Source organism: Ceratotherium simum, chromosome 33 (genome assembly GCF_057802395.1).
Source record: "Ceratotherium simum simum isolate JZ-2026a chromosome 33, ASM5780239v1, whole genome shotgun sequence".
NCBI lineage: Eukaryota > Metazoa > Chordata > Mammalia > Perissodactyla > Rhinocerotidae > Ceratotherium > Ceratotherium simum.
In genome coordinates this window covers 21,410,434-21,433,733 of record NC_141932.1, presented here as the reverse complement: position 1 = coordinate 21,433,733, position 23,300 = coordinate 21,410,434, and the positions used below count along the sequence as shown (strand labels likewise).

The 23,300-nt window shown below is 45.2% G+C and overlaps 1 protein-coding gene and 1 pseudogene across 1 annotated transcript; one reads left to right on the top strand and one right to left on the bottom strand.

Moving 5' to 3' along the window:
- Window positions 1-23,300, bottom strand: part of LOC106803720 (cytochrome P450 2F5-like) — a 57,306-nt pseudogene that overhangs the window by 13,783 nt on the left and 20,223 nt on the right.
- Window positions 3,349-12,517, top strand: LOC101390109 (cytochrome P450 2A13-like). The gene is given in 12 exon segments (XM_087422306.1): window positions 3,349-3,395; window positions 4,403-4,494; window positions 5,368-5,606; window positions 5,881-6,043; window positions 7,157-7,310; window positions 7,552-7,711; window positions 8,884-9,060; window positions 10,120-10,261; window positions 10,716-10,818; window positions 10,820-10,901; window positions 11,490-11,631; window positions 12,195-12,517. Coding segments are annotated over 12 exon segments (1,683 nt in total). The 3' UTR covers window positions 12,377-12,517.

The following is a 23,300-nucleotide window of genomic DNA, read 5'->3' as shown; positions in this document are numbered from 1 at the left end:
TGTGGGAGTTTCCCACTGGCTGAGAGAGCCTGAAGAGCTATGGTTTCACTGCAGAGGGCTGCCCCTCCCCCCTCTCTGGGAGCTGCACAGACCCCGATTGCTGATCTGATGGGGAGGGAGAGGATTTCTCCTTACTTCTCCCCACTTCCTCCAGGGGCCCAGCACGTCCACTCTCAGACGTGCAGCAGTGTGGATCTTTCCTATATTCCTTTTTGCTGTTTAGGAGTCTGTTGTTGGTCTGTGCCTGACCCTTTGTTGTGTCTTATTGGGGGAAGAGTTTACAGGAAATCTCACTCTGCCATGCTTCTCTACTGGACATATTTTTAATTCTATAAGGAGTCTTTAAGCCCTCATATGAGATACAGTTAAATTACTCAGAAACAATTTTTCGTTTTGAGGCTTGCCTGAGGCTTTGTTAGAAGAAATTAGAGTATGTTGTAATCTAGAGATAATTTTAGACAACTACTGAAGCAGTACCCTTCCAAGTGCTCTACTTAATGTCCCATACTATAATATTTTCCACCTTGATGGAGGAAACAGGAACTCTCTCCAGCCTGAATAAGCTATGTGGATTGTTCTTTCTGCTTCTTGTGGATGAGTCTTTCACTGCCCTCAGGTAGTTCTCAAACACATGTGCTGAGCATTCTCAGATGGACACAAAGCAGACCCTCTGCAGATGTTTAGAGGTCTCAATCTCTGCAGCTCTCCCCTTACTGGTTGACTTCTCTGAGAGTCTTGAGACCTTGGCCTCCCTAAACTCCCAGCTCTGTTTTCTCAACTCAGACCAACTCTTGGGCTATCCTTGGGTCCCCAATATTTCATATATTTGGTTCATTTTTTTAGTTATTTTACATGGAGCTAAAATCCAGTCTCTGTTACTCTATCTTGACCCAAAGCAGAAATTCAGTAATGATATTTAAATTATTATTTAACTCCTTTCCTTGAATCAGCACCCAGCAAGGTATGGATGAGCACAGATTTTGACTTGGCTTTAAATCCTAGCTCCACCACTTCCTGGCTGTGTGACTTTAGGACTCTGTGACTTAAGCTCTGTGCACATCAATGCCCTCCTCTGTAATGGTTCCTGCCCTATGTGGCTATTGTGAGAATGAAATGATATAATATGTGTGAATTGTTTGCCATGGTATCTGATATGCAGCAATCACTCAAGTATTAACAGGTATTATTGTGGAGATAATATCTTAGATGTGTACTGCATTGGTTAAGTGTGAACTCTAGTGCCAGTTCAACTTACATTTGGATCCTGATTCCTGCACCAAGTGGCATTATGACTTCAAGATGGTTATTTGATCTCTTTGTGTTTCAGTTTCCTTATCTGAAAAATGGATATTTGTGAGACTTATTTGAACTGATGTGGTTAGCACAGGACTGGACACATGGTGAATGTTCAGAAGTACCATCATCATCTCACCATCATCATCATAGTCTCCCTCACAATTACATATGTTGGACTCCAAATACCATATTGACAGATAACAGGACCAAATGACAGTTGCTGCCAAATGACATATCTTGACACTATTCATCAAGGGCACACAGAAGCACAGTCTGGGATACTTGCAACACTCCAGGGTAAGCTATTTACATTAGAGTTCAAGTGAATGAATCTTCCAGGAGTGCTGCTGTGCACAGCCTGTACTTCCATACAAAGTAACTCTGGCATAAAAAATAGAATATCAAAGAGCCAGGACCAGGGCTGACCTTCAGTTTTCCTTAGCTCTACCATCAGGAAGCTGACTTCTTCCAGCATCTGTTTCTCAAGGTTCTGTTTCCCCATCCTGATGTTATGCAGGATCTGTTCACCAAACTTTCACAGGACCTTCCACTTGCTGCCATTGGAGAAAGTAACGCCTGAGAGAAGAGAGGGTGAGCTAGCTCAATTGACATTTATTCCTGGAGATTACTGCTCTGTGAGTCTCCCTTTCCTGATACCTGTTTGGAGAACCATAGAATATATAAGTCCCCTACACTAGGAAGCCTTCTGTGACCTCCAAATCAGATCAGTCTTCCTCTCTGAGCTCCCAAAGCTTCCAGGGTTTTACTTTCACAACCTTGATTAGCTCAGCATATCACTGCCTAGTGACAGGGCTCTTCACCCAATTATATTAAGAGCTCTGAGAGGGCAAGGTCCAATTATCTCTGAAATGGTGACCTCAAAACAAACAAAGTACATTATCTCATTGAATCTTCTATCAGTCTTCTCAGATGAGCAAACTGGGGGTTAGATCAGGGAGGCTACCTGCCAAGAGTACACAGCTAGTAAATGGCAGAGCCTAGGCTGCTTTCTTCCTACTATGTATGGAATACTTATATGGTGTCTACTTTTAACAACATACTATGTATGTCCTCAGATGTTTTACTGTCCAAATTTAATAAGGTGACCTTATACCCGTTCTCTCTCTCCCTCTTCCAATATACATGGATAGCTGTAGTCATAAGCTCAAGCTAGAGGGGGCAAAAAAGTAGTGAAGTGACCTTAATATTAATAGAAAGAATTTTACCCCCAGACATCTCTGCTGCAAGTCAGACATCTGGAACCCATGCTATGATAAGGGCATGGGTTCCCCAGGAGACTCTGCAGAATGGAGAAAGTGATCTCAGGGTGCAGGTCTCCAAGTCACTCACTTTCACCGGGCATCTGTCTTTTTCAGCCTCATATTGAGCTTCAACCTAATATTTTGAATAAAGAATATGTGCTTAAAAAGTTTGAAAAACACAATAACTGTCGTTTTCTTGAGTCAAGATAGGACAAGCTATTGAATTGTCAGTGAGGGTTAGACCTAGCGTTTGAGGTGGATGTGGTTGGAGTTTACAATGGAGTTGATAAGGTGTAGCTTGGTTTGGTGACATGGTTGACAAGGGTTTGAAGCAAGGGAATTAGGTTAGATCAAGTATGGGATTAGTGGATTGTACTGAAGCTGATGATCACAATGGTGTTGAGTAGGTGAGATTGGTAATCTCTCTCCCCAAGCACTTCTGCCTCTCTTACTCCCTCACTGCCTCCCCACCAAGCTCATGGCAGCCTGTATGAACATTCAGGGCCCTTTTGGATGCCAACATCATAGAGAAACAAACTCCCCAAATTTCTAGCTCCCTCCTTGTCATTGAACTAGGGGGAAGAGGAGGAACCCAGGTTTTTGGCCAACACAGATGTAGGTTGGTGATGGGATTGAGGGGATCAATACATGTCAAGCCTGTGCTAATCCTCCTCCCTCCGCTTCCCCCTCCAAAACCAACAAACAACTTTCCTCTCTCTGTTTTGTTCTCTGCCCTTTGTTCCCTCCCCACAGGACTCAGATGTCAGCAGCCTAGAATGCTTTGAGCAAGATGTCAGTCCTGGGAGTGCCAAGGTTACCCACCTACGCTTGTCCAAGGTGAGAAGTGGCACCTGAGCAGTGTAGACCAATTGTCAAGCCTTACCAGTGCCCAGCTGGGACCCCTCTCAGGCCCACATAGGACCAATGTCAGCACCCACCTGATGCTCACATCAGAGCCTGCTGGGACCAACCTCAGAGCCTATATGGTGCCACCCTTATGTCCTCCTGAAGCCTCCATGGCCACCTGGGCTTAGTATCAGAGCCCTCTTGATACCACAAGTGGCTCTATTAATGCTCTCCTGGTATCAAGCTCAGTGCCAACTTGTTTTCAATCCTAGCATCTACCAGGAGTAAGCTCAATGCCAATATGACACCACTCCCTCTCTGGGCCTACCTGATGCCAATAGCAGAACCTGCCAGTGTAATCCCTGTGGCCAATGTTGATGCCAGTCTCAGCACCCACCTGTTGCTAAACTTGGTCTCCACTTGGCACCAGGGTGGACTATACTAGTCAATGATGAAGAAAGGGAGAGGGTTCAAATCCCAGCTCCCTCACTTACTACCTGTGTGACCTCAAGCAAGTGGTTTTGTGGAGTCTAGATCTTTGGAACTGCAAAATTAGGATGATAATGAACCAGCCCATTGTTACAATGATTTGATAAAAACATGCATACACAGACTTAATCTTCACAATTAGTGCTCAGCAAAGGGTAACTGTCCTTATTATTAAGGAAGAATGTCAATGAGGGAAGGACAGCAGGGCCACTCATCTTTTCTCTGCTCCCACCTCAGCATCCCAGGGCCCATCTCTGTTCCCTACACTGGAGTTTACCCAAATCTTTCCTGCTATAGTTCCCTCTGCCTGCTAATAGCATCCCTGACAAACCAGGAATCACTCCTAAAGAGAACTTCACAGACCCTCAAATATGACCTCCTCTTTCCAAATACTCCTTTTCCACCGGTGGGAAAACCCAGTCGCAGAAAGGGGGAATAGATTGCAGAGGAGGAGAGACAGGAGTCACATGTGGGCCCCCTGCCCAGTCTCTGTTTTCTGTCTTTAGCAGACCCATATACAATGTGGGAAACATTGATAATAATAATAGCAATAATAACAGAAATGATACAATCAACCAAGTGAGCTTCCCTAAGGATCTGGGTAAGGAACCAGTGGAGCTCTCTGTAAATTATAACCCTGAGACAGTTGGGACTTTTTGGTACCATACTGGTGTTTGTCATCACTATTTCACAAGTCCTGTCTAGTCCCTCTGCCAACTGAGATCATACTTCTCTCCTGTTCTATGGAAATTTCCACTGAAATGTGGCTCTGGACTTCTACCTCTTTCCCAACTAGAGATGGGCAGTTCTATGACACCTATCCTGACTTTGAGGTTTCAATGAGGATTCTGGGCATCAAGAGGTAGCAGTGTGTGAAAAACAACAGCAGGTCAATGCCTGGTGTCAGGTGCTGACTCACTGATCCAGCTGCACACTCTCCAGATACTTCACCTCCCAGAAACCCCACATCCACCACCTGGGGTCCGTACTCACCTTAAGACCCTCAAATCTATTCCCTGAAAGCTCCTCTCCTGAGATCTCTAAACCTACATTCCTCCTCAGCAAAAGACCCCTAAGTCCACAGCCACACATCCTGTCTCATTCTAATACCCTTAAATCCAGATCTTTGGATTCTTCTCTTCTGAGACACCAAAATCCACAATTTGGGGTCCCTTCTCACTCTGAGACCCCAAATCCAAAGCTCAGGAGCTCCCCCATGCAAATATTCCAAAATCCTCAGTTCTTGAATTAGTCAACTTCTGCTCCCCTCTGAAGTCCATAGCTCTGGGGTGGCTCCTCTTGAGGGGCCACGAATTTATTCTTGGGGCCCGCTGTCTGTTAATCTGCTCGGGGTCCCAACCCCCATTCCTTGCTGTTTGTGTCCCAAGCTAGGCGGGGAGGATGGTGGGGGTGTAGTTGGGAGGTGAAATGAGATAATTACATAATCAAGACCAAAATCCACCACCTCTCTCAGGGAGTATAAAGGCAAACCATCCCAGCCATCACCATCTGACAGTCACTCTCAGTGCCACCGTGCTGGCCTCAGGGCTGCTTGTGGTGGCTTTGCTGGCCTGCCTGACTATAATGGTCTTGATGTCTGTCTGGAGGCAGAGGAAACTTTGGGGGAAGCTTCCTCCTGGACCCACGCCATTGACCTTCATCGGGAACTACCTGCAGCTGAACACAGAGGAGATGTACAACTCTCTCTTGAAGGTGTCATGAGACAGGGAGATGGGGGGAATGGGGTAGGTGTGGGGGCCTGCCTAGTTTGGCTGGGGCTTTGTGGCAGGGGATTGACAAGGTTGGACCAGAGTCCTGGGAAAGGGGAGTTTTGAAGCTTCAGCATCAGGACAGATCATATCTTAGATATCCATCCCCTTGACTGTCAGAACCTGGGGGGAATGGGTCCCAGTACATGAGGTCTGGGTACAGGGCCAGATCAGAGTAGGGGCTGCTCCCTCTGACCACTCCTACCCTCCTCCATCAGTTCAGAAAACGCTATGGGCCAGTGTACACAGTCCACCTGGGGCCCCGGCGGGTCGTGGTGCTGTGTGGATATGAAGCTGTGAAGGAGGCTCTGGTGGACCAGGCTGAGGAATTCAGTGGACAAGGAGAGCAGGCCACCTTCGACTGGCTCTTCAAAGGCTATGGTGAGGGGGCTTCCTGGTGGGGGAAGCTGGGCCGGCTGACTTGATGTCCTCAGTGGGGTCCCCAGCTTTCTTCTCCTGCATCCCCACCCACTCAGGCTGTGGCAGAGCCTTCTTCTGTCTTCCTTGCCCCTAGTCCTGTTCATTGGTGCCTCTCCCTGTGTGTCTAAATCATCTTAGAGTTTCTGCGTCTCTACTCTTCCCTGCCTCTCTCTGCCCCATCTCCCTGTTCTCTCTCACCAGAGGTCTCTTCTTTCTCTGTGTCTCTTAGAAGCTCTTGATATTTCTGCTTTGGACCCTCGTCCTCTATGTCCTTGTGTCTTTTGTCTTTTTCTTTTTCTCAGTTTCTGTACTTCCCTATGTTTCTCTTTCCTTCTCTCTCTTCTTCCTCATTTGTAGAATCTCACATTACTTCTGTTTCAAAATCCCCATGCCTCTGTCTCCTGTTAAGAGTCTCTCCTCTCTCCAGACCTTCTCTGTGTCTTGCTCTGTGTTTTTCTCTCTTCTCTGGCTCAGTTTTAGAATCTTTCACATTTTTATATCCACCTCTCAGATCTCCACATATCTCACTTCCCCTCCTTCCCTCCTCTCTCTCTTCTTGTCAGTGTCTCTGTATCTCTGTTTCTCTGTGCATCTGTATTGCCTCTCTCCTTCTGATTCTTTTCTTCCAGCTCAGTCTCTCTTTCTGTATTTCTCTGACTTTGAGTTTCTTTTTTTTTTTTTTAAATTTTTATTTATTTATTTTTTTCCCCCAAAGCCCCAGTAGATAGTTGTATGTCATAGTTGCACATCCTTCTAGTTGCTGTATGTGGGATGCGGCCTCAGCATGGCCGGAGAGGCTGTGCGTAGGTGCAGGCCCGGGATCCAAACCCGGGCCGCCAGCAGCGGAGCGCGTGCACTTAACCGCTAAGCCACGGGGCCGGCCCCTGACTTTGAGTTTCTATATCTCCCTCTTTCTGCTCTCTGTTTCTGCTTGCTTTTTCTCAGAGTCTTTCCATCTTTCTCCCACTCCCTCTCTCTGCTCACCTCCCTCTACTTCTCAGCCCTCCTGGGGCTAGCCTGTGGTCTGCCCCTGCCAGTCTCTGCACTCTCTCCACTCCTACACTCCCTCCCCAGGCATGGCATTCAGCAACGGGGAGCGCGCCAAGCAGCTCAGGCGCTTCTCCATCACCACACTGAGGGACTTTGGTGTGGGCAAGCGTAACATCGAGGAGCGCATCCAGGAGGAGGCAGGCTTCCTCATTGAGGCCTTCCGGAGCACACAGGGTGAGTGGGGGACCCTGGAGTGTGAGTGAAGGAGGAGAAAATCACTTGCCAGGGACACTTGGTTTCTGGCTTGGGATAAGGACTAGATTTGGGGAAAGGTTCCAGGCTCCCAGCTCTGGGGTCTGGACCTGGAAATTTGGGTCATCACTTCAGTGCCCTCCTCAAATTCTCAGACTGGCATCAGAGTGCCAAGTTGAGTCTCTCCAAAATCCCTGTCTCTCCCTGACCCCACCCCACCCCCCAAGCTCCTTCATTGATCCCACCTACTTCCTGAGCCGAACAGTCTCCAATATCATCAGCTCCATTGTCTTTGGAGACCGCTTTGACTATGAGGACAAAGAGTTCCTGTCACTGCTGCGTATGATGCTGGGAAGCTTCCAGTTCACAGCTACATCTACGGGGCAGGTAACCCATCCCAGCCTGGCTCCACCATGTCCTAGCACACCCTGCCAACTTCTCCTCCACATGGAGACAGATGCCCCCAGCTCCCATCCTCCTCCAGACAGGGTTCCCTGAAGTCCAGCCCACCCTCTTGCACAACTAGACAGTTGCAGTGGAACACAGGATGGGTGCCCAATACCCAGTCTCTACTGACACCTGGGCATCTCCCAGATACAACCCCCCCCCAAAAAAAAGCAAAAGCAGAGCAAGATTCATGCCCTCAACCCAGCTCTCTCACCTGGGCAGGTGTTCCCATTCTATCCTACCTTAATATCTAACATATGCTCCCTGTTAAGAAATTCCATCTTTCCCTCTGAATTTCTTAACATCTGGACAAGTCACCACCTCAGCCAACTCCCTGAATATCTGAACACCTGGTGCTGCAAAATCCAACCCATCAAAATCATTTGATATCTACAAAGGTGTCCCCAAACAGCTAACTGGAATATCTAGACAAGTGCCCCCTACCCAGCCCACTAAAATATCTGAACATCTGGATGGGTAGCCCGACCAAGACCCCTAAACATGTAAACACCTGGGTAGATTGTTCCCTAAACACCCAAATAAGTGTCCCTCAACTTAGCACACTCAAACACCTACAGAAGTGCCCCGTATGAGGCCATTTGAATATCTGAACACCCGAAGAGGTATCTCCCTCAGTTTAATACCTGCACATCAGCCCCACTTCAATACTCGAATATCTGTACAGAAGTTCCCAATCCAGATCCCCTAAATATCTGGACGGTTGTCTCCAGCTGTGCTCACCTGAATGCTTAAACATCTAGACAGGAGACCCTCCCAATACTAGTCCCACTTGAAAAGCTAAACACCTGGAAACGTTTTTCCCAACACCACTTCAGCTGAATATCTGAACACCTAGATGTGTGCTCCAATCCGGCCTCATCCAAATATTTGAAGCCCCAAATCCATTTCACCTAATTCTTGGACAGGGGCTCTCACACTTAACTCACATGAAAACTCGGATTCTATTCTCATCCAGCCCCATCTAAATACCAACACCTGGATGGGTGTCTTTAACCCAGTGCCTTCCTTGCCCTGAGACAGGTCCCACTGCCATTGGGTCCTGCCTGCTGACAGCTGTCCTTCGCCCTCCTTCCTCTCTCCCTTGCTCTCAGCTCTATGAGATATTCTACTCAGTGATGAAATACCTGCCAGGGCCACAGCAACAGGCCTTTAAGGAGCTGCGGGGGCTGGAGAACTTCATAGCCAAGAAGGTGGAGCAGAACCAACGCACCCTGGATCCCAACTCCCCACGGAACTTCATCGACTCCTTCCTCATCCGCATGCAGGAGGTACACCCCAGCAGCCAGATGCGGAGGTCCAAAGCCAGGCAGAGGGAAATCAGGCTGGGCGGGGGGGTGGGGTGGGGGAGAACAGAGGCCTGTCCAAACGAGTCCCCTATCACAATAATCCTTACAATCCTGGTGATAATTAGCCATCACTCTTCTGCTTACTGAGCCCTTACCCAGGACAGGTCTTGGGCAGGAAAATCATAACAGCAAGCACTTCTATAACATTACCATGTGCCAGGCACTGTTTTAAGGGCTTTATGGTATTGGACTACTTCTCACTCAGAACAGCTCTTGAAGGAGGTTCTCTTATGACCTCAGTTTTACAACTGAGGAAACTGAGGCCCAAGGAGTATAAGTGGCCTGCCTGATGTCACACAGTGAGGAAGTGGTGGACCCTAGCTCAAACCCATGTCTCTCTCACTCTAAGGCTGGTGCTTTTAGCCACCATGCTCTCTTACCTCTCATTCCCTGGTTATCAGATGTACCTGTGTGGACAGGTGACCTGGCTTTACTATGAGACAGTGGAGGGTCCGCTCCCCCATCAAGATGTCAACCTCCCTTCTGTGAAGAAAGGAGATGGGTATTCATGAGTATGAAGTTCAAGGTGAAAGAGTCAAGGGAGGGAGTCCTCCGTACCAAGCTTTAAGATTTTTAGTGAAGGAATAGGATGCTGTTGCTTAAAATTCAGTGTCTGTGTCTCAGAAAATCTGTATCTCTTTAATTCTCTCTAACTCATTCTATCATGCCATCTCTGTCCTTCTTTCTCACTCACTGGCTCTCACCATCCCTCTCTTTTCAAATATTCTGCTGTAAAGAAGTGACCACTAAGCTGATAATTAAAGGACAGATGGTCAACTGGGAAAGAAGTTGAGAAGAGCATTTCAGGAAGAGCCCGTAGCCTGGACAATGGCTTGGAGACTGGAGAGAGCCTGACAGAACTAGGGTCCTTCTTCCCACGTTTGGTCTGGATTTAAGAGAGGAGGGTCCAAAAGAAAAACCCCAGAGGTACCCTTAGAGTGAGGAAGAGTGGGCTTGGCCTGAAGTCCTCTCTCCCTGCAGGAGCAGAAGAACCCCAACACGGAGTTCTACTTCAAGAATGTGGTGCGGACCACACTGAACCTCTTCTTTGCAGGCACAGAGACGGTCAGCACGACCCTGTGTTATGGCTTCCTGCTGCTCATGAAGCACCCAGATGTGGACGGTAAGGCTGGACGGAGCAGGGAAGTGTGAGTCACAGGTTCTTAAAAATCCTCTAAGCCCACTGCAATGTCCCCAACTCTCTCAGATCCCTGCACCCTCAATCATGCCCTGTTATCCAGAGATTGAGTGATATTCAGCTGATAGTTGCCAGCCAAATTTCACCAGCTGTTAAAATATTAAAAATATCTGAATTGATAAAATTGCTTCTATGCTAAGCCCACCTGGTGCCACCACCTGCCTCTCCAGCCCATCCCCCAAAACTTCTCCCTTGGGCCTCCCTTATGATTCTGGCATGACCAGGTGAACAGGACCCTGTGCCAAAAATGCCTATCACAGACGTCTGTTTTGAATTGTCTATATCTGTGTCACACATAGATGTACCGTTGTTCATATTTGGACTATCATCCCTGCCCTGAGACCCCTAGATACATAAACACATTCTCCTCCTCCCTCAGCCAAAGTCCGTGAGGAGATTGACCGGGTCATTGGCAAGAACCGTCAGCCCAAGTTGGTGGACCGAGCCAAGATGCCCTACACAGAGGCGGTGATCCACGAGATCCAGATTTGGAAACATGATCCCTATGAGCCTGGCCCGCAGAGTCACAAAGGACACCAAGTTTCGGGACTTCCTCCTCCCCAAGGTGCTGCCCTGCCCCACCTAGAGGGACCTCCAACCTGCACCCTGTGACCCAGCACTCCATCCCCCTTAGAAGCTTCCAGACCTTGTCCTACTCCCTTGGTCAAAGACTTCCCCAGCCACCACATACCTTCAACTTCCTACTAGGAGACTCCTGAATCCTGCATCTACCCCAGTCCTCATGCCTCAGGGAATATGAACCCCATGTCACCCAGCCTCCTGCCTTGAAAGACAGGAACTGTTTGTCCTCCAAACCTTCTGCCCCAAGAGACGTGGCATTCGTGTGCCTCAAACTTTCCTTCTCAGGGAAGAAACTTCTTGTCCCCCAAACTTCCAGTCTCAGAGAGCATGAGCCCCCATGTCCCCCAAACTTTCTGCCTCAGAAAGCACAGACCCTACGCCCCGCAAACTTCTTATCTCAGGAAAATGTATGTCAAGTCATCCGAAGCTCCTCCCTCAGAGAACCCCAACTCCCATGCCTTCCATTTCTATTTACTTAGGGCACCCAAATTCTCCCTCCAAGCTCCATGCACTTCCAGCATACCCATCTCCAATTCCGCCTCATCAAATCCTCCTTCTTCCTCCCCACCAGGGCACCGAAGTGTTTCCTATGCTGGGCTCCGTTCTAAGAGACCCCAAGTTCTTCTCCAATCCTGAAGATTTCAACCCCCAGCACTTCCTGGATGAGAAGGGGCAGTTTAAGAAGAGTGATGCTTTTGTGCCCTTCTCCCTCGGTAAGAGACCACTATCTGCTGTCAAGCCACCACTCACACCAACAGGGGCCTCCTTCATCCTAGCTCCTCACTCTAGGAGATAGAGATGTGAAGCTTAGTGTCTTTCTCCACTTGGAAGTCCCTCTTACAATCTACCCTGGAGCCAACCAGCTGTAATCCTCATAACTATCAAGTACTTGGGACCAGGCAAAAGGAAAGGGATGGTCATACCCATTTCAGAAATGGAGAAAATCAAGGTGCAGAGCAAGTCAGAGATTTGTCCAAGGGCACTTAAATTCTTCATATTGCTAGGAAGGACAGGACAGCACAGCAGCCATATTTGAGTGTGTATTTGGCAGGAAGGGGCATCTAAATTTCCCATTGCTACAGTCTGGTATGGCTCAGGCCCATCCTACGTACAGGGGAAACTGAGGCTCGGAGAGGATTAGAGACTTCTCCGATATCTCTCAGGCCACGATATTCCAGTCCTTCCTCCCTGGGAGAATGCAGCTGGGGGTCAGTAGTGGGGCAGGGTAGTGGTGAGAATTGGCCTCACCTCTGCCCCTCTCATCTCTTCTCTTCAGGAAAGCGGAACTGTTTTGGAGAAGGCCTGGCTAGAATGCAACTCTTTCTCTTCCTCACCACTGTCATGCAGAACTTCCGCTTCAAGTCCCCACAGTTGCCCAAGGACATCGACGTGTCCCCCAAACACGTGGGCTTTGCCACCATCCCACGAAACTACACCATGAGCTTCCAGCCCTGCTGATCCAGGGCTGTATCAGGGCAGGGATCCTGGGAGGACCAAATAGGGAGGGAGGGGCATAATGGGGCTAATGGGAGGGGCAGGGCTAAGGACAGGGGGTGGTGTGGGGGGAATTCAGGGAGACAAGGTGGATAGGAGAGGAAGAAGAAACAGAATGGGGTCTGTCTGTTCAATTTGCTAGAGATAGATCCTTCAGACCTGGGATGAGAGGAAGGGAAACCTTACACTATACTGTCAAGAAGAAGAATAACAGCTATTATTTATTGAGCAAGTACTCTGTGTCAGCTCTATGCTAAGAGCATCACATGCTCACTTCACTTAATGCTCACAAACCGAGGCAATGGGGGACACTGTTCATGCCCATCTTACAGGTGACAAAGCTGAGGCTCGAATAGGTTAAGTCTCTATCTGAGGTCCCACAGAACACAGTAAGTGCTCAGCAAGTACTTGAGCACAGATCTGCGCAGGGATGGCTCTACTTGGCCCACAGTCCTTTGGATAGATTCTTAAAGTGCACCAGTTCCTCAAGTGAAAAACAACAACTTGGTATATTACTACAGCACCGGAACAGCTCTGTCCAGGGGATTTTCCAGAGTGCTGACAGGCAGCTGACCTGGCTTCACTACACACTTGGCCACACTCTTGTCCATTCGTGCACACTTTGGATGCCGGGGCATACTCCGTGCCCCCCACCAGGTAAGGCCCTTGTGTCCAATCAGAGTCAGACTTGAGGACAGGAGTCAGACCTCTTCATGAAGTGGGTAGAGGAGAGAAACACTTGGAGAGAATTCTGGGAGAAATTTAGTCATAGCACAGCCATGTACATGTGTGTGTGTGCACAAATGTGTGCATGCCGGTATATGATTGCATGTTCTCCTGAGTGTGTGCATGAACTCATATTTCTTATGAGTTTCTGACAGTGGGACTTTCTCTGATGGATCAGAGATCTACTGTAAGACCTGGCTAAGAGTCTCAGAATCACCTGCCTACTCTCACTAAGTTAGTGTATGTTCCCTTTGAAGTGGTATCCTTCAGTAGCACACAGTCTGAACATTCATACACATCATGCTTAGATCTTTGTGTTAATTCTAGATTCAGATGTAGCCATAGATCTAAATGCTACACAGACCCCATCCCCACAAAACTTTCCACACCTGAAGGACCAGTGATTGAGATCAAGCGAAGGGAAATCTGGTCTTTTGAACCCTGCACATTTCATAACACGCTCCGATTCTCAAGTTTCTCAATTTTCATTATCTGTGTTCTGAAACTTGTGTTCCATGAATTGGCTGCTTCCTACTCATCGGAGGGGGATAAGGACGGACCCATAGGGTCACAACCTTTATTATTGCAAACAGATTAACAATCCAGTGTCAAAATCAAACTTCATCCATCCATGTGCATGTCACCTTAAGAGGCTTCAAGAAGCCTCCACTGGGGGAATCTTAGAATTGTGGTGTAACAAAACTGTTGAATCTTGGAACTGCAGAGTCCACAATTAACAATCTTTGATTCTCAGATTCCCAGAACCTTAGAGTATTTGAATCACTGATGCTTGAATCTTGATGCTCAGAATTTAGAATCAGAGGTTCCCATGCACACATGTTTGGGACCTGCGTTTCCAGCCCCTCTGGCAGCAAATATCAGTTCTCTAAGCTGAATGTTCCTTCTGAGAAAAAGTCAAGAGAGGAGAGGGCCTGGAGCTGGCTGTGTTCTGACAATGACACCCATCTTCCAGAGAAGATAGAGTGGCTAGCAGGTTTTTGCCCTGCAAGGGAGAGGGGAGGGGAAAAAGAGAACAAGTATTAATCCCCATAATCCTCAAACTTACACCCGGAAAGGAGAAAGCAGGAGTCCATCAAGGAATTACTAGTTTCCTAGGATGACTTTACCAAGGGTGCCGTGAGACATCACATTGTAGCCACCAGTGCTTGGATCACATTTGTCCAGACAGGACACTTTCAGCTTTGGTGCTCTGGAAAGGCCCAACTACCCAACCCAACAGAGACAGTGCTGGGGAGAAGGTGGGAACAGAAGCCTTGGATTGTGGTCCAGGCTCTGCTGCTAACTCCTTGGGCCTTCTTGAGCCTCTTGAGCTTCTGGCTTCACCTTCTTATCTGTCTCCTTCCTCACAGGATTATGCGAGGGTCAGAACACAGTTCAGTGATGAAGAGCTTTAAAAACTCAACGGCTGCAAGAATGAGAGGGTGGGATGGTAAGTTTCTGGATAGCTTATTTTTAACCACATTCTTCTGCCAAACCAAGAGTTCCTAGAGTTAAAACACACACACACGCACACACACACACACACACACACACACACACACACACCCGTTCTTGCCATACTGCAACAGCAAGTAGCACGGGTGAGTGCCTGCTATGTGCCAGGCACTGTTCTGAGCCCTTGTACTAGTTTCCTAGGATGACTTTACCAAACCATCATGAACTGGGAGGCTTAAAACAACAGAAAGGTGTTATCTCGATGTTCTGGAAGCTAGAAGTCCAAAATCAAGTTGTCAACAGGTCCTGAAATCTGAAATCTGTGAGGGAACTCTTCCTTGCCTCTTCTTAGCTTTGGGTGGTTTGCTGGAAATCTTTGGAGTTCCTTTACCTGCAGTTGCATAACTCTAAACTCTGCCTTTGTCATCACATGACACTCTCCCTGTGTGTGTCTGTCTTCATATGGCCGTCTTCCTAGAAGGACAGAAGTCATGCTTCATGTATATGAAATTCTGGAAAAGGCAAAAAACATTGTGTGGAAATTAATAAAGGAAACCTCAACTAAATTGGAACTGGGAGGACCTGCTGGGGGTGGGGCATTCATGCTCTATCATACTTTGTCAATTACACCAAACAGGAAAAGAGGGAAGCTTGCATCTCCTACAGGAAGTAAAATTATCTTTCTATTGAAGGAGAATTTTTCTCCCCATGCAGCAATAGATTAGCCATTGAGAAATGCCACAGCTGAGCCAATGAGGAGCTGTTGCCACCCTGAACTGTTACTGTCCCCTAGCAGACTTTCCTTTAGAGCAGCCCATCCCTACTCCCCCTTTTTCCCTATAAAAGCAGCTCCTCCCCTTTGTTTGCTGGATTTGCCTATGGTTTCCCATAACATGCACAAAGGATTGCAATTCTTTTGGCTATTCCTGGATAAACTCATTTTGAGGGTAAAATAACAGGTGAATTTTGCTTTTCAAGTTGACAACTGATACAGAGACCAGATCCATAGTTGCCAGGAGTTTGAGGTGGGGGGATGATCTGAATACCAAGGGCAGCGCAAAAGAACTCTTTGGGGTGCTGGAATTATTCAGTATCATGTCTGTAGTGGTGGTTATAAGAACCTAGGCATTTATAAAACCTCGTTGTAAAAAGTGAGTTTTACTGTATGTAGAAATACTTCTTTTTATAAAAAGAGTCACTAGGAGGTTTTTTTTTTTTTTAAAAGAGTGAGCCAAATGTTTAGGCAGATTTATGAAAAAAAGTCCTAGGTGTAGATGATTTAAATGTCCTATTCACTTAAGGTCAATTTGAACAGTCATGTGGCATTTCATAATCCTATCCATAAAGGCTTAATCATGGAGACTCATAAAATTGTGAGACAACACACACTGGAAATTGAAAGGGCTTCCTCCAAAGCCCACTGCTGTAAAGCTTATGGACGCCAAAGGCTAGGCTTTGATGCAGTGCCATGTTAAGTGTCTAGTGAAAAAGGTTTTGCCTTCAAAAGCGTTGAAAATTGTGGTGGAAAAAATGCATAAGAAAATATCAACCAAATTGAAGTCTGGACAATTTCCAAAACAACTATTCTATGCTATTCAAAGTTAAGGTCAAGGAAGACAAAAGCTGAGTCTATTCCAGATTAAGGAAGACCAAAGACATAAAAACTAAATATAATGCACGATCAATGGATTGGATCCTGAACTGGGGGAAAGGGGCAATCGCTACAAAAGGCAGTGGAAGAATCAATGAGTGTTTAATATGGACTGTGGATTTCATAATAGTATGGTATCAATGTTAAAATCTCTGATTTGATAATAGTTTGTGTTTATGTAAGAATACACACATCCACATGTATCTATGTATCTATAGATAGATATATAGATACATATCTCTATAGATAGATATCTCTATAGACAGATAGATAGATATCTATAGATATCTACAGATAGGTAAATAGAGAGAGAGAGAGAGTGACAGAAGGAGGAGGAGGAGGAGAGAGAGAGGGAGAGAGAATGTACACTGAGGGGAAAGACTGTACCCTGTATGATGTATGGGCCCATTAGGTAGTCACTCACGAAAGAGCAATGTCTAGGAAGTAAAAAAAGAGAGACAGAAAAGGGAAAAAGCAGCCATTAGGTGGCACGCTAAGATCCACAGTCCTACAAGTAGACTGCTCACTAGGACCCTTAAATATCTCTGCTGCTACTGCCTAGGCCTGTGTTGCAACAAAGTTTCTGATACTCAGGATTATAGTGAAAAACATCCATGAAACACCTGTGGCAGAATGAAGGGGTTCATTCAAACTTGCCTTAAGCCTTATAAAGCAACTATTGCCATGGAGGATGCACCTAACCCTGACAATACTGATTTGAGGCTCTCTGGAGTAAGAAATTTATAAATAAGAGCAGAATAGGGATGACCACCCACTCCCCCAACGTATATCCAGTGATTAAAAAAGAAAGGGAGGAAGAGACAGTAAGAGAAAAAGGGAGAAAAGGAGTGAAGGAGGGAGAGAGAGAGACCTGAATAGAGAGGGTGGAAATGAAAGAAAAAAAAAAAAACCAATTTGATCCAAGTAGAAATCCAAAATTTACTGAAAGAATTTATATAGCCAAAAGATAAAAGTGACCGGTTAACTTTTGTGCCTCCATCACACAGGTTCTGAATTAACTTGAACATGTGCTGAAATGTACCAATTGGCAAACTTTCATGACCTTAATCCATATAGGGGCTCAAATTGCAGTTATACCTGTGGATCATACTAAATTTTATCAAGATACTACATATAACCTTAAGGGAGTTACTGAATATAAAGTATAAGACAAACAGGTATGCCCATATTAGCCATTGGAAGTATTGACTTGTTTAAATTCCCCATGGTCCTAGTACCCATTACCCTAAAATATCCCTTCGTGGGCATGGGTATTCTGACACAACAGTTATACACCAACAAACTGAATAACCTATATGAAATGGATAAATTACTACAAACATACAAGCACCAGCACTGAATCATGAAGAAATAGAAAATATGAACAGACCTATATCTAGTAAGGAAATTGAAGTAGTAATCAAAACCTCCCAACAAAGAAAAGCTGCAGACTAGATTGCTTCACTAGTGAATTCTACCAAATATTTAAAGAAGAATTCATGTTAATCATTCTCAAACACTTCCAAAAATTTGAAATGCAAGGAGTACCTTCAAACTCATTTAACGAGGCCAGAATTACTCCCCTACCAAAGCCAGGTAAGGACACTACAAGAAAAGGAAACTACAGGCCAATATCCCTGATGAACACAGATGCAAAACTCCTCAACAAATACTCCTAAGCCAAATTCAACAGCACGTTAAAAGGATCATAAACAATGACCAAATGGGATTTATCCCTGGGATGCAAGGATGGTTCAACACATGAAAATCAATATCCATGATACACCACATTAGTAGAATAAAGGACAAACACCACATGATCATCTCAATAGATGGAGGAAAAGTATTTCACAAAATTCAACACCCATTCATGATAAAAACTCTCAACAAATTAGTTACAGAAAGAAGGTACCTCAACCTAATAAAGGCCATATATGAGAACCCTACAGCTAGCATCATAGTCAATGATGAAAAGCTTTTCCTCCTCTGAGATCAGGAACAAGACAAGGATGCCAACTCTCACCACTTCTATTCAACAGAGTACTGGAAGTTCTAGCCAGAGCAATTAGGCAAGAAAAAGAAATAAAAGGCGTCCAAATCAGAAAGGAAGAAGTTAAATTGTCTCTGTTTGCAGATGACATGACCTTATGTGTAGAAAACCTTAAAGATTCCACACAAGCAAAACTGTTAAAACTAATGAATAAATGCAATAGAGTGCAGGATGCAAAATCAACATACAAAAATCAGTTGTTTTTCTATACACTAAAAGCGAACTCTCTGGAAAGGAAATTAGGAAGGCAATCCCATTTATAACAGCATCAAGAAGAATAAAATTCTTGGGAATAATATTGTCTGAGGAGGTGAATGGCTTGTGAAAACTATAAAACATTGATGACAGAAATGAATCAGGACACAAATAAATGGAAATATATCCCATATTCATGGATTAGAATACTTAATACTGTTAGTAATGTTAATACTACCCATAGTGACCTACAGATTAAATACAATCTCTATCAAAATCCCAATGGCATTTTTCACAGAAATGGAAAAAATAATCCTAAAATTAATATGGAACCACAAGGGATCCCAAGGAGCCAAAATAATCTTGAGAAAGATGAATAAAGCTGGGAGCATCACACTTCCTGATTTCAAAATATGTTACAAACCTACAGTAATTAAAACAGTATGGTACTGTCATTAAAAACAAACACATAGACCAATGGAACAGAATAGTAGACCAGAAATAAAACTTTATATGCATGGTAAACTGATCTTCAACAAGGGTGCTAAGAATAGACAATGGGGAAAAGATAGTCTCCTCTGCAAGGGTGTTGGAAAAACGGAATATCCACATGCAAAGTAATGAAGTTGAACCCGTATCTTATACTATATACAAAAATAAACTCAAAATGAATTAAATATTTAAGGATAGCCTGGCCCCATGGCTTAGCTAAGGTTAAGTGCACGCGCTCTGCTACTGGTGGCCCGGCTTTGGATCCTGGGCGTCACTGACACACCGCTTCTCCCGCCATGCTGAGGCCGCATCCCACATACAGCAACTAGAAGGATGTGCAACTATGACATACAGCTATCTACTGGGGCCTTGGGGAAAAAAAAAAGGAGGAGGAGGATTGGCAATAGATGTTAGCTCAGAGCCGGTCTTCCTCAGCAAAAAGAGGTGGATTAGCATGGATGTTAGCTCAGGGCTGATCTTCCTCACAAATAAATAAATAAATAAATGAATAAATAAAACCGTTTAAAAAAAAGAAAAGGTTTAAGGATAAGATCCGGAATTGTAAAACTCCTAGAAAACATACGGGAAAAGTTTCATGACATTAATCTTGACAATTTCTTGGATGTGACCCAAAGCACAGACAACAAACACAAAAATAGACAAGTGAGACTACATAAAACTGAAAAGCTTCTGCACGGCAAAAGACACAATCAATGAAAGGAAAAGGCAGTCTATAGAATGGGAGAAAATGTTTGTCAACCATATATCTAACAATGGGTTGATATCCAAAATATATAAGAAACACATATAACTCAATAGCTAAGAAACCTATAACTTGGTTTAACCAATGGGTATAAGGATTGAATAGACATTTCTCTAAAAAGAAATACAAATGACCAACGGATGTATGAAAAGATGTTGAACATCACCAGTCATAGGGAAATGCAAAGCAGAACCACAATGACATATCACCTCACACCTGTTAGGATGGTCATTATTAAAATAAAGTAACACATGTTGACGAGGATGTGGAGAAATTGGAACTTTTGTATATTATTTATGGGAATGTAAAATGGTGCAACTGCTATGGAAACACTAAGAAATTTCCTCAAAAAATTGAAAAACAGAACTACCAAATGATCCAGCAATGCTACTTCAGTTTTTTTAATCCAAAAAAACTGAAATCAGGATCTTGAAGAGATACTAGCACTCCCATGTCCATAGCAGCATTATGCCCAATAGCCAAGATGAGAAAAAAACCCTACATGTCTGTGGATGGATGAATGGATAAAGAAAATGTGGTATATACATACAACGGAATATTATTCAGCCATAAAAAGGAAGAAAATCTCGCCATGTGTGACAATATAGATGAACCTTGAGTATTTTATGCAAAGTGAAAAAAGCCAATCAGGGAAGGACAAATACTGCATGATTCCACTTGTATTAGGTTTCTAAAATAGTTAAACGCATAGGATCAGGGAGTAAAATGGTAGTTTCCAGGGGCTGGGGCTAGGGAGAATGGGTAGTCACTATTCAATGGATATAAAGATTCAATTATGGAAAATGAATAAATTCTAGAAATCTGCTGTACAACATTGTACCTATAATTAACAATACCGTATTGTACACTTAAAAATTTAAGAGGGCAGATATCATGGTGTTTGTTCCACAATAAAAAAAAAGAAAAGTAAATGCATGAAAAACAAAGTGGAAGGATTCATTGACATCCTAAAAGAGAGGATTAAAAGTAACCTTAGAGGGAGAAGTGAAGATGGTGGCATAGGCAGACTCTGACCTCACATCCTCCCTCGGACACAGCCAATTTACAACTACTCGTGGAAAAATTACCCCTGAGACAGAACTGAAAACTGGATAAGAGGAACTTCTGCAACAATGGACAATCCTAACTGAGTTAGAAGAGGCAGAAACTCCCTTCTGGAGAGGAGAAACGCTGCCTTCATAAGCCAAAGTGCCTCACGGCCACCCGGGAGCAGCCCACAGGTATGCAGCCTCCCTGTAGGAGCGGGGCCCTGAGCCGGGGAGCACCCCTGCTGTGGGCATTTCGTGGACCCAGCACAATCCAGACAAGTGGCATAATATCTGACTTTGCCTGCTACTAAAACATTGGGGAGTAGCCCAAGAAAAGCTGGTTCACAAAGACATTAAAACCAGTTCTTAAAAGGCCCACGCGCAAACTCACCCGTTTCAGAAAGCAACCTAAAATCACCAGAAACAAAGGTGCACAGTGCTTTGGTGAAAAGAGACTCACCTGATAGGCCCTGTGTGCATCTCAGTGAGAGGTGAGACCTCTCCAGGGACTGGGACATTGGCGGCGGCCATTGTTGTGGCCTGGTGTGGGCGTGCTGACACAGACGCCATTGGAGTTCTCCTGGGGCCTGCTAGCCCAGGGTCTGCCCCACCCGCTGGAGCACCGATTTAATCCAGCTCAGCCAGGGCAGGCAGCCCACCCTGGAGACTGGCCCCCCCCCCAACAACAAGCCCTCAGGCAACGTGTGGGCCTGCACAGATTGGTGACTGGGTTCTCTGCAGCCTGGCAACTGAGCCGACTTCAGTGGGGCAGAGTGTGCACAAGGAGCAGGTGGAGTGTGTGGGGCTCCTGCCGTGGAGAGACTGGGTCTGCTCTGGGAGGTCGGGGCACGCACACAGGGCAGGACTGTGTTGACTGTGTGTGTGGACCTGTGGGCGGCAGGGCTTGTCAGCTGCAGAAGACTTGTGCTTCTCCAAGACCCACATAGGGGGTTTGCCCCACCTTCCAAAGCTTGAAAAAATTGGGTGCCCCCATGCCTGAGGCCAGTCCCACCCAGCTGCAATCCTCAGAGAACCGACAAGAGACCTAAAGGCTGGAGGCATATAGCAATTGTAAGGCCCTGAGCCTAACAACCTGCCACATTGGGGGCCTACTCATTTAAAAGAAATACTGGAACACAAATGTGGTATTAGAACTTGCAGCCAACTGTGCTGGGGCTCCTCACACCTGATAAAGAGACTGAAGGGCCCACCACAACTACAAGCAGCTGAGCATTACAACAGCTGGCCAGGAGCATAACTTGGACTCCCTGGGTGCCTACAGGGAGAGCAAACAGGCCACAACAGAAGTACACATGTAGCCCACATAGGGGTCACCCCTGGAACATTGAGAACTGAGAGAAGCACACTGGAAGCCTCCTAAGGCATCACTTACATAAAGTCACCTATCCAAGAGCAGGAGACGTAGCTGACCTACCTAATACGTAGACACAAGCACAGGGAAAGAGGCAAAATGAGGAGGCAAAGGAATACATTCCAAGTAAGGCAACAGGAGAAAACCCCAGAAAAAGAACTAAGTGAAACAGAAATGAGCAACCTACCTGACAGAGAGTTCAAACAAAGAGTGTTAAGGATGCTCACTGATCTGGGGAGAAGAATAGATGAACTCAGTGAGGATGTCAACAAAGAAATGAAAGATATAAAAAAGAACCAATCAGAAATGAAGAATACAATACTGGAAATGAAAAATTCACTAGAAGGACTCAAAAGCAGAGTAGAGGATTACAGAAGAACGGATCTGTGAGTTGGATGAAAACTAGAAGAAATTACCCAGGCTGAACAGATAAAAGAGAAAAGATTTAAAAAGAGTGAGAACAGTCTAAGGGACCTCTGGGACAACATCAAGCCCACTAACATCTGTGTGATAGGTGTCTCGGAAGGAGAAGAGCGAGACAAACGGGCAGAGAATCCATTTCAAGAAATAATAGATGAAAACCTCCCTAACCTAAGGAAAGAAACAGACATCCAGGTACAGGGTCAAGGAAGAAATCAAAGAAGAAATAAAAAAATACCTGGAGACAAATGAAAATGAAAATACGACATGCCAGAATTTATGGGATACAGCAAAGGCGGTTCTAAGAGGGAAGTTTATAGTGATACAGGCCTATCTCAACAAACGAGAAATATCTCAAATAAACAATCTAACAATGCACCTAAGGAAAGAAGAACAAACAAAGCCCCAAATCAGTAGAAGAAGGGAAATAATAAAAATCAGACCAGAAATAAATGAAATAGAGACCAAAAAAACAATAGAAAAAAATAATAAAACCAAGAGCTGGTTCTTTGAAAAGATCAACAAAATTGACAAACCTTTAGCTAGACTCACCAAGAAAAAAAGAGAGAAGGCACAAATAAGTAAAATCAGAAAAGAAAGAGGAGAGGTTACAACAGACACCTCAGAAATACAAAAGATTATAAGAGGATACTATGAAATGCTATATGCCAACCAATTCCACAATCTGGAAGAAATGGATAAATTCTTAGAATCA